At 52.6% G+C, this 13,366-nt stretch overlaps 1 protein-coding gene across 4 annotated transcripts in view; it reads left to right on the top strand.

Moving 5' to 3' along the window:
* The window catches only part of CLEC16A (C-type lectin domain containing 16A), a 223,624-nt gene extending 213,878 nt beyond the window's left edge, over nt 1-9,746 (top strand). For 2 of the 4 annotated variants that reach the window (XM_012812106.2, XM_023507562.1), the window contains one exon: nt 6,351-9,746. In XM_012812106.2, the coding sequence (XP_012667560.1) occupies nt 6,351-6,706 (356 nt within the window). In that variant the 3' untranslated portion in view covers nt 6,707-9,746. Of the gene's footprint in view, nt 1-2,974; nt 3,099-6,350 lie in introns of those variants that run through there. The other 2 variants (XM_023507563.1, XM_023507564.1) reach the window with 2 other exon arrangements.
* Nucleotides 9,747-13,366: the final 3,620 nt, after the last annotated feature.

Genomic DNA, 13,366 nt, shown 5'->3' with positions numbered 1-13,366 from the left:
AGGGTCGCAGCATTAGGAGGCATTCGGAAGGTTGAGAACCACTGATCCAGAATAAAGCATTTGGCATTCCCATGTTCTGTGCAGGGGCGGGTCTAACTGGATGGTCCCAACATCTGCCTGGTATCCTACCAAGCTATGCTGGAGGGACAGTGAAGGACAGAAGAAGGAAGGCAGCTGTTATTGGTATTGGAGCCCTTCTGCCAGTTGCCTGGTTTGACTGTCAATTTGGAGTGTGGCCCATTGTTCAGTCTTCTGGTTACGGAAGGCCACCCTTGTGCGGTCTGCTCACCAGACTTTCCATCTACCAAGGCCTGGCCACAGTCCTCCAGACACAGCATCCTTGGAGGGCCAGCCAGGCGACAGGATGTGCAGGGTCTCTCTTCCTCTACCCTAACCACCCATGCCCTCCTTCTGGGCAGCTGAAGACAGCGGCAGCCCCACCAAGGAGCCATTTGTCCTCAAAGTGGCTTTTGAGGGAACAGTGCTAAGTCAGAAGCATTCCTGTCCCTGTGTTTACAGAGCCTCCCTGAGTCTGGGAAGCTCCCTATTATGGAGAGCAGCTGCCAGGCCTTTGGAATGGGAACTAGCAAACTCCAGTGGCTTCTTTGTCATTGAAGCCACATTCTGCACAGTCAAGTGTTTGGTTGGGAAAGTGCATAACAGATGCTGTCCACCGGGTGACTGAGACAGGCCCTGTTTTCCATGGCTCTGCTCCAAAGTTTTTAAAACTTGAATTGTTAAACAATGCTGTTAAAAGCGAGGGGTGACCTTGATACTATTTTGGCAGTTGGTGTGGTCTGGGCTCCTGCTATAGCCACTGCATAGCCCCCTCCATGTGTACTGGTTAAGTGGTGTTCCAGTTGACACTCCTAAAATTAAATGTGCCTCCCACTGGGCCCACTAGCACTTTACAGATGCCCCTCATTGGATCCGGCCACGTTCCACCTTACCTTGTGCAGTTGGGAACACAGAGGCTCAGAAAGGCCGTGTAACTTGTCCAAGATGATGCTGCTGACATGCAGAGGAGCCCAGATTTGAATCCTGCCCCTGGCAACTCCAAAGCCATGTGCCACCTTCTGAAATGTCCAGCAGAACATCCCACATGGTTCCTAAGTCTGTCTTAGAACCCTCCAAAGGGTTTCCCAGAGACCTGGGCCTGGTTGGAGGCAGCCCATGAAATGTATATCTCCTCTCACTTGCTCTGGGGCCCAAGTGAAAAGGCATAACCCCACTCAGAAAGGCCTGGTAATGTGGAAGGCCCCTGCCAACAGAAGGCTGGCCAGCACAGGCCTCTGTTGGGGGGAAGGCCTGTGATCCTCCATAATCAGCAGCAAAGTAGGCCCCAGATGGCCACGTCTCCTCTGTGGGCCCATGTGGGTTCATCTCCAAACAAGGCAGTTAAACCAACTGATGCTCAGTTAGGTTTTTTGCTTCCACCCTCTGTGCAGCCCAGGGGTCCTTAAGCATCCCACCTGGGTTTGAAAGAGGCCCATGCTAGACCCAAATACGCATGTTCTCATCTTCCCAAATGGCTGGCTCCCAGGGTTTAGGCTCAGACTGCTCCTCTTGGTTTTGTGAACTTGAGACCTGATCCGAGAGGTTCCTCCACCAGCCCAGGTCACATTGGGCCTCTCACTCCTCTTGGTGGCTTCTCTCCCTGGATCTAATCTACCAAGCGTTGAGACACCCCCTCTTCACTGTCTTAATATTTTCTACCAGATTTGTGTTGAGTCTCTGCTGTACACAAGCATTAGGAACCAGAGTGGCAGTGCGTGGGTCTCCCAGGTGAACAGGGCAACAGATGGAGGCCCAACAGATGCCCACAGATTGTTCAGTTACAAACCACAGTAAAGGAGGAGTGCAGGGCTCTGACAGCCAGCGCAGGACAGCCTCGGAGGCTCCAGGGGCTCCCAGCAGACATCATTGGAATCAAAAGCTGAAGAATGAGGGGTGGGCTAGGCAGAGAGGAAGCCCCGGTTCTCACATGAGCTGACCAAGACCCAAACGCATTTGGGCCAACTGAGAGCTAGACAGCCTGAAAACTACCATTGAGTCATTGCCCAGGGTCACCACAGTCCTACAGGACTTTTAAGGACAGAAACCCAAGCTAGAGATACTGTCTTTTCATTTTCTTTATTGTGTTAAACTATACATGCCGTAAAATGTACCTTCTCAACCATTTTTCAGCAGATAGTCCAGTGGTATTTCAGTCATTTTCCCTGCCCTGCTCTGGTGACATGATTTCTGAGCCTTGCTTCCACTCCCAAGTTTGCCTCTGGGATTGTGAGTCCTTTCTTCACAGTGAGATGTTCTAACATTTTTGTTTCAGCCAGTTAAAACTCACCACTTGGGCACCTGCACCTGGTCTCAGCTTCCCTGCTGGGGTTTCACAGGTGCCAATTACCAGATCACCACCTGGAGGGGTAACCCCATGGCTGGGGAAGGGGCCTGAGGAGAGTTACAGGACTCAGGGGCTATGCTGTGGGCTTTAGGGTATAACATTAAGAGTACTGAGAAATCCACTGGGTTCACTTAGCTGGAGTGGCCCTGATCCTGCAGCCACGTGCCCTGTCCTGCTCAGACTGTCCTGGGGATGTGGGTTTTCCTGTCTGAACTCCTGGTCCACATCTCAACTGACGGGCAGTTTGTTCTGTCCCTGAGGTTTCTGACTGACACCAGCTGTTGCTGATGACGTGAAGTCTTTCCTTTCCCATAGGACCAACTTTCTCTGTCCTTGACCCTTAGGTCTGCCAACCTCTCCTCATCTTGGGGGCAGGGTGGGGTGTCTTACCTGCATGGGAGACTGGTGCCCCACACACCAGCAGCCACCAGCCCAGTGGGGCACTGTCACCTCCCCTCCCCTCACCTCTCATTGGTGCTCAGCGTCCGTTGCTGCTCTGTGTCCCCTCTGTGTCGCCTGTGCTATCCCACTGTTAAAGGCTTTCTATGATCTGTCGCTGTGTTTTCCCTCTAGTCAGGAGTGGCAGGAAAGGACGCCGGCGAGTGTTCAGCCTGTCGGAGGCCGACAGTCACGGCGGCCACTGGGTTTAGTGCTCCGAACGGCAGCTGCCACGGCAACCCACGCACAGTCAATTCAGGCAGGTCTCCTCTGTTAGCCACTGGGGCTGCGACGTCCACTCACCATGCTGCATTTCCACAGCCGGTAGGGTCTGCACCAGCAAGGTGGGCCGGGCCGGGCCGGGCCTACGCGCAGAGAGCTGTGCACCAAGTTGGCGTTTCTTCAGCTCCTCCCAGCTGCCTGCCCTTCCTGCTCCCTTTGTGGCCTTGTCTCATCTGAGACCAAATCCCTGGTCCTTAACTGACCCTCAGGTCAGTTCTTCCAAATAAGACCTGTGCAGCCTGGAGACCCTGTCCCCCTCTGGGGAGGGCCCGTGGCACGTTCTCCTGCTGAGTTCCCTCAGACACCCCCAGTTTAGGCCATGGGGATTGGGCAGCGGTTGGCTGGTGAACTGACAATTTGTAAAAGCAACCAAGTCACCTAGTTTCTTTTTTTCTCCTTTTCTCCCCTGGCTTCACTCAAAGTTAGGTGGTAAAAGTCATTTCCTGTACAGTTGCCTCGATGGATGTGGCCCCATCATGCCCCTTGTACACATAGTCCCACACAGCCCATGCAGCCAGCCTGGGTCAAACAGGGGGCTGCTGCCCAGCAGCCTGGCTCACTGTCAGGGCGCCCCCTTCCAGTGACATTTCTTCTGTGATTGGCAGTTGCACTTGTCAGCTGGAAGCCTTTCGCCTTCTTTTTCATTTAAAAGCTGTTTGCTCTGTACTTTGCTCTCTGCTTGCTGTACAGATGTTCTTTTCTTCCCTGCATCACTCAGCCCTACCTTTCCCGGCCCAGCACAACAAATCCAGGTTTTTACTGGACACTCTCATTCACTCAACAAAGATCAATTGAGGTTCCAGCCCAAAGCTGCAGATCAGCTTCCAAGGTCCTGGTCAGGCACATGGGAGGCCCACAGCCTTGGTCCTCACAGGCCAGGGCTGCAGGGTGGCCCATCCACTGCTCACAGAAACACGGCCATCCCAGGGTTCCCATTCTGGCCTCAGCTCTCTCTGCTCCATGGCCAGGAAGTCAAGACTTTTCTCCCAACCCCTCATTTCCTAGGCCTGGCCCCAACTTGTGGCCTTAGAGCTCAAAAAGACCCATAGGCAAACAAAGCCAAAGGTTCATGGAATACCTTTGCAGCTGAGCACTTGCCCAGAAAATGTTTCCTCAGAGGATGATTTTTCCCTAGGTGAAAGTCTCGCAAAGGTCTCCTTTTTTCCTTTCTTGGTTAGGGTAAGTCTGCAGGTCACACTCAGGAAGCAGCTCTTAGTTTAAAACACTAATAATAAAAAGATAATGTTGTAGGTGGTGGCTAAGGAGAGGTTGCTTTTTGCCTTTTAAAAACAAATAGACTATTTTTAAAGGACAAACCAACTTTTTAAAACTGTTGATGCTTTTTAAAATTGTTGCCTAAAGAAGAAACTCGTTTTGTGTGTGAGGTTGGTTTGTGTGTCTGTTCTTTTTAATATATTCGCCTGCAGTGTTTCCAAATCCTTGCTTATCCTCATCACCAAAACCCCCATCAGGGAGAAGGGAAGAGGTGTGCCAGCTTTTTTGACTCTCTGCATGCAAATGCAGGCTTGAGCAAGGAGGGGAAACTTACATTGAGAAAGCATGAAGGAAATGCTTTGCCTTCCTGTCTTTGGATGGCAGGACAGCGCCTTTTGGAAAATTAGTCATTTCTGAACTTCCTCATCAGCAGCTGAACTTACACATGGATCCACATGTATGTGAGTTGGTAGATGCACTCATGCCCACCGGAGCAGGTGAGCCCCGCTCAGAGAACCACAGGTTCTTACCAACAGCAAGCCAGGACACGAGCCTGGTCTGACACCAGCCCAGTGCCACAAAGTGTCCCCACTGAATGGAGCAAATTAGTTGAAATTCAGAGAAACCAGAATATGTGTGTAATGTTCACTCAGCATTTCTGGACGCAAATCACGCCTCAAATCACTTTTTCCACTGTTGTCTATTGGTCCCCATCACTCCCCTCCCTGTGAGGACAGACTTAGCACCCCATCCTGTGGTTTCCTCTGGACATCTCTCTCTCTCTCTCTCTCTCTCTCTCTTTCTCAAAAAGCTTTAGGAAGAAATTAATTGGGACCTTTAGTGCTCATCTTGCCCAGAGTCTTGTGGGAAGAAAGGGTAATGTGAGCTTTGAGAGGTTTCCATCCACTGCTGTGCCTTCTGTCCCTGCTCAGGACTCTCCTGTCCTGCCTCCCCTTCTGTATGCTGTTTGGTTTTATTTTGTGCTTTACTTTTTCATTCTCTTACTCTATGTTCAGTTTGCTGTTATTTTATTTTGGCCTAATTTGAAAGAAAAAAATAAATAACTGGAAGCACACTGAACGAAACAAGGTCTGCTGTCATTCCCGGATGCAGAATCTACTAAAACCTTAGCTCAGCAGCCAGCCCCTCTGCCCATGGCTTGTTGATCCTCTGATGTGCACAGACAGGAATTTGCTTTCCAAGTGGGGTGTGCACACAGCCTTCTCAGTGTCGGTGAATGACTGGCATCCGACGTCCTGGAAGGTACTTTGCACATTGAACTCTAGTTACCTCTGGTGTTTGTTTCTCTCAGATAAGGCAACCTTGTCACTGGAAAGCAAATAGGCCATCATCTGTAGAATTTTGAAAAGCACCAAGAAAAGAAATGACCATTCCAAAACTAACTGCACCAGGTGCAACCTCACCTGCCTCCCCCCATATGGTTTCTCTCCACCGCCCTGTAGAGAAGCTAAGGATAGCAATGGCCTGAGCAATCACATCCCTCCATGGTGCTAACATGGCCAAGGTTTTATTTTGATTTGAAAATTCCTTTTTTAAAGAAAAAAATATATATATTACAATGAGTTCCCCTTTGGATAAATGTCACCAAATGTAGACCTTGTAAACAGCCTGAAGTTACAAGCATACCAGCTCGAGGATCTAGTAGATGGTCCAAGATTCACCCACATGTAAAGCCTGACCGGACCAGGTCTCTGCACCCAGGAACTGTGCTTTTGTAATCTGCATACTGATTTTCACAGGCCCCCATTTCACAAGTATCACAAGTCAGGGTACCCTAGGGCCCTGACACATTTTTCCCCAGGCCTACATAGGACTGGATTTAGCAGCTCTGTGTCCCCAAAAGGAGTCAGTAGAGCCACTCTGTGCCCCCAGCCCCAGCCATCTCCTGTCCAGCTTGCCCTGGGCCTTGGTGCAGTCCTTCGACAGTGGGTCCAGTGTGAACAGAGTAGCCCCAGGGCTCAGGGTATTTCTGTTTTTTTCTTCCCCCACCCAGATGCTCCCACAACTCCAGAACAGCCTCAGCCTCACCTTCCTGACCAGTTGGTGATCGTAAGTGAAATGGAAGCAGACTCCAAGCCCAGCAAGACTGTGGCCAGGGGCGCAGCCCTGGAGACAGCCAGCCTGTCCCCCAGCCTGGTCCCTGCCCCACAGCCCACCCTCTCCCTGCTCTGCGAGGATACTGCCGACACACTGAGCGTCGAGTCCCTGACCCTGGTTCCCCCTGTCGACCCCCACAGCCTCCGCACCCTCACCAGCATCCCCCCATCACCCACTCCAGTCACAGTGTGCACAGGGCCCCCAGGTGAAGACACTGCATGTGCAGAGCCTGCAGACCCTACCAGCCACTGAGTCGTGCTGGGGCCTCCCTTTGTATGTTTGGCCCCCCTGGCAGGGACCCCAGTGTAGCTGATTGGCAAGACGCATCAGGAACAGCAACCATCTCAGCCACCTGTCCTTGTGCCTCTGCAGTTGGAGGAAGACCGTGCTCCATTTGAATCTTCAGGAGCAGGCTGGGGCCAGTGGAGACCCCTCCCAACGAGTGCAGAGGATGGTGGTGGCTGCCTCAGGAAGGAGAGTGGGGCCTTGTCTCTGAGCCAGCTGGAGTAGCAGGACCCACTGGTGCCTCTCTCTTCAGACCACTCCTCTGTCACCATCCCCAGGACACTGAAGACTTGGGCCAGGTCACTTTAGGAGGATTTGTAGAGATGTGAACTTAGATAATACATTTCCTTTGGATATTTATTTCTGCTTTTGGCAGGAGATGGAAAGCATTTCTTTGAAAAGCATCTATTTTTTAAAAAGTCCAAAAAACTCTTCAACGCTAAGCTTTGATGTCATGTTAAAAGTGTAACAACACCGTTGAGATTTCACTTTCATTTTCACTCTCTCACCCTTCCCAGTGTTTACCTGCAGACTGCTCAATGTGGCTTTCTCCATTTATTCAAGTGATTTTTATTTCTTTGTTACTTAGTAACTCTGCAAGCCTGTGGAATGAGAAAGTACCTTCCTGGAAATTTTATTTTTTAAATAAAAATAAGGGGGATACATGTATTCTCAGGTACACAGAGAGCTGAGAGGGCCACAAGTTTCTCTCCTGTTGCAGCCGAGAGGCCTGTGTTGCCTATAGGAGGTCTCCCCTCAGAAGAGGAGGACACAGCCAGCTCCCTACTCAGGACATGCTGTGTTCCTCTCTCTTTACAAAAGCCAGATGGGGATGGTTTCCAGCATCGTCTTCAGTGTTGCCATCTCTGTCCAAGAAAGAATCACAACCACTTGCAGCCATGATGAAAGAAGATAACACGCCCGCCCCCATGTGTGGGGCCCAAGTGACGCCCAGAACCAGCACCCTCCCCAGCCTCAAAGGACATGGCCTGAGAGGGACTCTGAGTCTGTCACCTCTTCCTCTCCACTACTGCTGCTCCTTTTAACATGACACCACAGGTCCCTTCTTCGTGTGTGCTGGGTGTGAACAGGCTGGGATGCAGGTGTGTCTGCTGCAGCACCAAGATAGTCCTTTCTGCCTGGCCAGCTTGTAGCTGGACGTGGCTGAGTGATTCCCCACCTCTCTGGTCAATGGCAAGACCTTTCACAACTTTCTTCCAAATATGTCCACTAGGAGTGTTAGCATGCAGGGTGTCAGTGTCTGCCAAAGCCCAGCATTATGGTGGCCCTAGGAGGCACCTCAAGATCTCACCATCTGCCTATTAGAAGAACACAGTTCTTACCACCCCCATCAAACAGCTGTCCTGCCAAGGCCAGCTTCAACCTCCTGAAGGAAACAGTGTTCCTGCCAAGAAGGAGCAGCAGCACCCTGGGACAGGTCTCACCAGGCATCAGAAGCCCCCTGGGTGGGTGTGACACCAGTGTTCATAGCCATAGGCATGAGGACCTTTGGCCTTCAACAGAGAAAAGATGAAAGGGGCCATGTGGGCAGAGATTCCAAAGAAGGACAAGCCATGACCATCAGCAGAGCCCCTGGGGAGGGAATAAAGATGAGGCAGAGAAGGGCAAAGGCACCAAGGAGGAAGGACCCTATTATTGGGATCTAGGTACCCTGTGCCCTGGCAGCCAGCCCACGTTTTATAGGAAGGTGGAGCCCATCCTGAGCTGGCTCACCCAGAGCCATGTACTTCTCGTTTTGAAATGATTCTGTCTTTGGGGTGGCAGAAATGAGAAAAGGCAAATGACTCCCCTGCCCAGCGGCATGACCATAGCTCACCAAACACCACAGGGGTGGGCCCAGGCCCTCCCAGATCTGCCACTAGACATCCAGAGGTTCCAGCTGGCCTCGCTGCCACCGAGCACAGTAGAAAAGGGGCCTTGGGCAAGGAGTGGACAGCACCCCAGGAGAACCATGCCCCTGACCAGAGGAAGCCTGACCTCCGAGAGGGCTTGTGAGGCCATTCCCAGGAACCTGTTTCAGCTGAGGGCTGGCACCTGCCTCAGCACACCAGCAGGTGTGTAGGGTGGGGCTTCCCTTTAACCAGGAGCTCCCTGATACTCATCTTGTGCCAGGAGGTCTGAGAGCTCAGAGGAAGCAGACGGCCCTATGGCTCTGAAGAATCCCACCTCACCCAGGCACCGCTGTGTCTCAAGTACCCTGCAAACCTAACAACTAGGGCACTCCCAGACTGGCCTCCCCAGACAGGACATACTGGGTCTCTGGCATGGGACAGCAAGAGCTAGAATGTGGGGTGGGCCTCATTACAAACCCCTCCAGCCCACCACCTTTGAGTCCCTGCAGAGGGCACTTATGGCCTGGACCCTGCCCCTCACAAATCCACCATTGGCCCACTGGGTGTGCCATGTCAGTCTGGCCCCATAGACCGCCCCCCCCCCACCAAACCTTGGCTTTGAAAGTTGTCGTAGAGACGTACATGTCCTTTCTGGTTTGGAGGCACAGGCAGGCAGGTAGGCACCATTCCCAGCAGGTCTAGGCAAAGAGGGGTCCTGTGAGCAGGCTGGCCCCCTCTGCACAGGGCTCAACACTTGTGTTAACAAATGATCCAGGGGCTAAGGGAGGATACACCCGTGAGATGTGTGCTGAACTTCTCTAAGATGCACTGCCCTAAAGAAGGCATGGAGTGAACTGATTGTGATCTTGTCTAGATGCAATAAATATGGAATACTTAAGGTCGTCATGTTGACATGGGTATAAACTGTACTGATCCTTCTGTCCCTTTCAGCTAAAAATATGTAAATAATTTTTGTCCCAGGGAGGGGGAGGAGCAGGGGGGTAGGAGAGGTTGATGCTTCTGAGCCTCGGGACCATTCTAGGGAAGAACCTGCTTTTGCCAGCATGACTCATGCTTCGTGGATACAGAACACGAGGGTGGAAATGAAAACTGGAACTTTCTTGTAAATTGAACTTGGCAATAAAAGAGAAAAATGTTACCAAGAATGTGGCATGCTGCTCCTGGGCACCGAGGCAAGAGGCCGTGGCCTGGCAGAAGGGAAACTTCTCAGCAGCCTGACCCCTCAGCCTGTGTTAGTTGCTGAGAGGGGCGTGCGGTGGCTCCTCCCAGCTCCCCAGGTCTCTTCCCAGCCCCACCCACAATCCACCCTTGGGTTCCAAGTACCTCTAAGGCTAAGTATAAGGCCTCCAGCACAGTTGGGCGTCCCACCCTCCCCTGCCGGGTACAGTGAGCTCGGTCCGTTTTCTGCATCCCTCACCTGTTGGGCAGGTGGCTTCCCACCCAAGCCTCCGATTCTGCACCTGTGGAGTGGAACAGTCCCAGCCCTAAGTCTCAGGGCAAGCACAGGGAGCAGCTACATTCCTGAGATGGAGGAGGCAGAGAGGCCCCCCACCAGGGGCAGGGTGAGGTGCCATGCTAGGTCGGCACAACTCAGAAACATGCCTGCATGCACCAGCAAGCCCTGGAAAGTCCTGGCAGCCACACCACAGGTTCTCCAGCACTTCTGACGCTACACTTCCACCCAGCCCAAAAATGGCCAGAACGTCTGGGTCTTGAGAACAAAGCCAGGATGAATGCAAAGAATAAACAGGGAACCCCCTCATGCCGAGGGCTGAGGCGATATAGGTGGAAGGAGGAAGCTGCTGTAGAGGGCGGCTCCCCTCCACACCCCAGCCTCACTGGTGGCCACAGGGCCCTTCTCCACTTTGTGGAGTTATTCCAGATCAGTTCCTTGGATCTCTGACCCCCAGACGTGGGCCTACCAAGACACAGGTCTCCTGGGTTGGGCTGGATCCCCACTCTGCACCATAGCCTGGCCACTGCAGGCCTTACCTACTACCCAGGACAACAGACCAGGGCCTGACCTTGCAGCCCACGTTCATCCCCACAGCTGCCCTGCCACATGGCCATTCACACATCTCCACTTGGGTCTAAAGAAAGGAACTTGCTGGAAGGATGCCCAGGAAGAAGGTAGAAGATGGCCTCAGATGGGCAGGGCCAGGGGACAGTAGCTGCTGTGGGTTTGGCCCCCTCCCTCCCTTTCCCAGGTGTCTATAGCACTGGCCAGGCCCTGAGGGTGGGGAGACATGGGGTGGGGGGCATAGATGAGGCAGCATCTTCTTCACACAGATAAGAACGCTGAGGCCTATGGGGCTCAGCAACCTTCCCGCAGACTGCTGAGTGAGTCCCGTGCCTGCCCTCACTCTCTGTGCTGCCGTGTGCTGGTCTGAAAGACTGCAGGTCCACATGTCCCTGGACTGTGGGCAAGAGGACAGAAGCAAAGCAGCAGTTCGCAGGTGTGAAGGGATATTAGAATCATCTGGGACACGCTCTGCCCCACACCTAGCCCATGAGACCTGAGACAGTTCAGGCGGATGGCCCCAGGCACACAGCAGGAGATGGGTAGCAGTGGCTCCTCCTTCAGGCTCTCTCTTCAGGAGGCAGAGTCTCAAACCACCATGGCCACGTCCTCTCTCTGAGTTCAGTTCACTTCTCTGTAAAGGGAGGACATCACAGCTGGCACCTGTTCTCACGGTGGCCAGGGCTGAGAGTGGCACAGGCTCAGGGGAGACGCCCTGCAATCAGGACTAGGGGATGCTTGGCATGAGCCCTGTTAGCTGACAGTTCTACCTGTACCCCCCAGCCCAGGCTCACAACCAGTCATCACCCGCTGCTTGTTTGGAGAGTGGAGGACAGTCACAGGGCCTCTTCAAGTCTGTTCACCCAGAGCATATGTGTGCCCCCTTCATTCCCACAACTGCTGTGGATCAGTAGTTGGAAGGGGTTCCCCGGGGCATAGTGTTGGAACCATGAGCCAAGGCCTGGAGGGAGGGGCCGCAGGGCAGGTAGTGGCACTCTGCCTGCCATGACCCCAGAGCCTGGCACTCAAGGGGAAGACCAGCTACTGGAAACCCCCTTCCCCTCCGGTCCTTCTTCATGGCACTTCAGAGTGGTGGGAAAAATCCCTCACTTGCTACAGCACTTTTCTCCAAACTAAGATCTGCTCTGAATCACCAGACTGGACACACTTTGGGCTTCCCAAGATTCACTGAAGAGTGTCCACTGGGCACCTCCCCTGTCCAAAGGCCACGGGATCCCTGGCCCTACTCTGCCCACATGTCCACCACCTGTGCCAACCTCCCCATCTAGACACACCACCATGAGCTCACTCCGTCGTGTACAGCCCAGTCTCTCCTCCCCACTCCATGTGCCACCCAATCCCAAGTGGTTCCCTCCAGAAGCAGCCCAGGCCCAAACACACGCAGCTCAGACCTACTGTCACTTCCCTGACTCTTGACCTGCCATTTAAATTCTGGAAACAGAGAACCAGAGCAGCTTAAAACAACAGATATTTACTCTGTTACTTACTTTAGAATCACAGGTGATTCTGGAGGCCATGAGTCAAAAATCCACACATCCTGTGTTTAAAAAAATCAAGGGGGCAGCAGGGTTGGTCCCCGGAGGGAGAATGGGTAACCTGCCTCTCCCAGCTTTGGGTGGTCCTGGCAGTTCTTGGCCGTTCTCTGCTGTGAGCCCCACTCCAGCTCTGCCTCTCTTCACACGTTCTCTTGTGTCTTGGTTTAAATCTGCCTCTCCTTTCTCTTATAAGGAATCAGCCATTGGATTTAGGGGCCACCCTGGTCAAGGATGATCTATCAAGAGCCATCATTACACCTGCAAAGACCCTATTTCTGGATAAGGTCACATTCCCAGGCACCAAGTTTGAGGACATGGACATATCTTTTTTTGGGGGGGGGATCACCATTCAACCCATAACACCTGACAGAAATTAAAGATACCATAAAAACAAACACAGTAAAAGCAAATACACATAACTTTGTTTTTTTTACTGCAGTGGCGTCATCACAGCTCACAGGGACCTAAAAGTCCCAGGCTCAAGCAGTCTTGCCTCAGCCTCCCAAGTAGCTGGGACCACAGGTGCTCACCACAACACACCGCTAAATAGAACTGAGTTTTAGCCAGGTGGCATTACTTGCCACAGGCTCTGGGCTTGCCCCCTCCCTGTTAACAGGTTAGCCCCTAATCAAGACTTTCTCTTTAATAGGATCAGAAGGTCACAAGGACTGACAGAACAAAAGATCCAGCTCTGGGGCAAGGTTCTTTAAGTCTTTGTCCTTGTACACCTAAATGTCATCTCGAGATCACCAGACAGGAGATGCTGCCATGGTGCACACAGGTCATGGTTTGTGGGCTCCAAATTCCCACAGCCCACATTCCATTCACCTCCTACTATGCCTGTGGTCCTGACCTTTAGCTCCATCCTGTCTGTGTTCACAAGGGCAAGCCTGTTTAAGGGCCTTACTTTGCCACCATCAGATATTCTGTGTCCCCCAGCCTCCCCAGCTGTCTGAGCTGAATTTGAGCTGTGTCTGGTACCTTAGCATCCAGTGAAACCACATGCAGGACCAGGTGGCGGGCAGCACAGGCCATAGAGCCAGCTGATGGGGTTCAGGTCCCTGCACTGATGTTCCCAATCCCTGTGGACTTGAGCATGTGGTTAAAATCTCACTAGCCTCAGTTTCCTCATCTATAAAATAGGAGCCCCCCCCCCGGCAGTATCCTTGCTTATGCA

This window comes from Otolemur garnettii, unplaced genomic scaffold (assembly GCF_000181295.1).
Source record: "Otolemur garnettii isolate 467f Iridium unplaced genomic scaffold, OtoGar3 scaffold00189, whole genome shotgun sequence".
NCBI classification, from domain to species: domain Eukaryota; kingdom Metazoa; phylum Chordata; class Mammalia; order Primates; family Galagidae; genus Otolemur; species Otolemur garnettii.
This window is presented reverse-complemented; position numbering and strand designations above follow the sequence as displayed.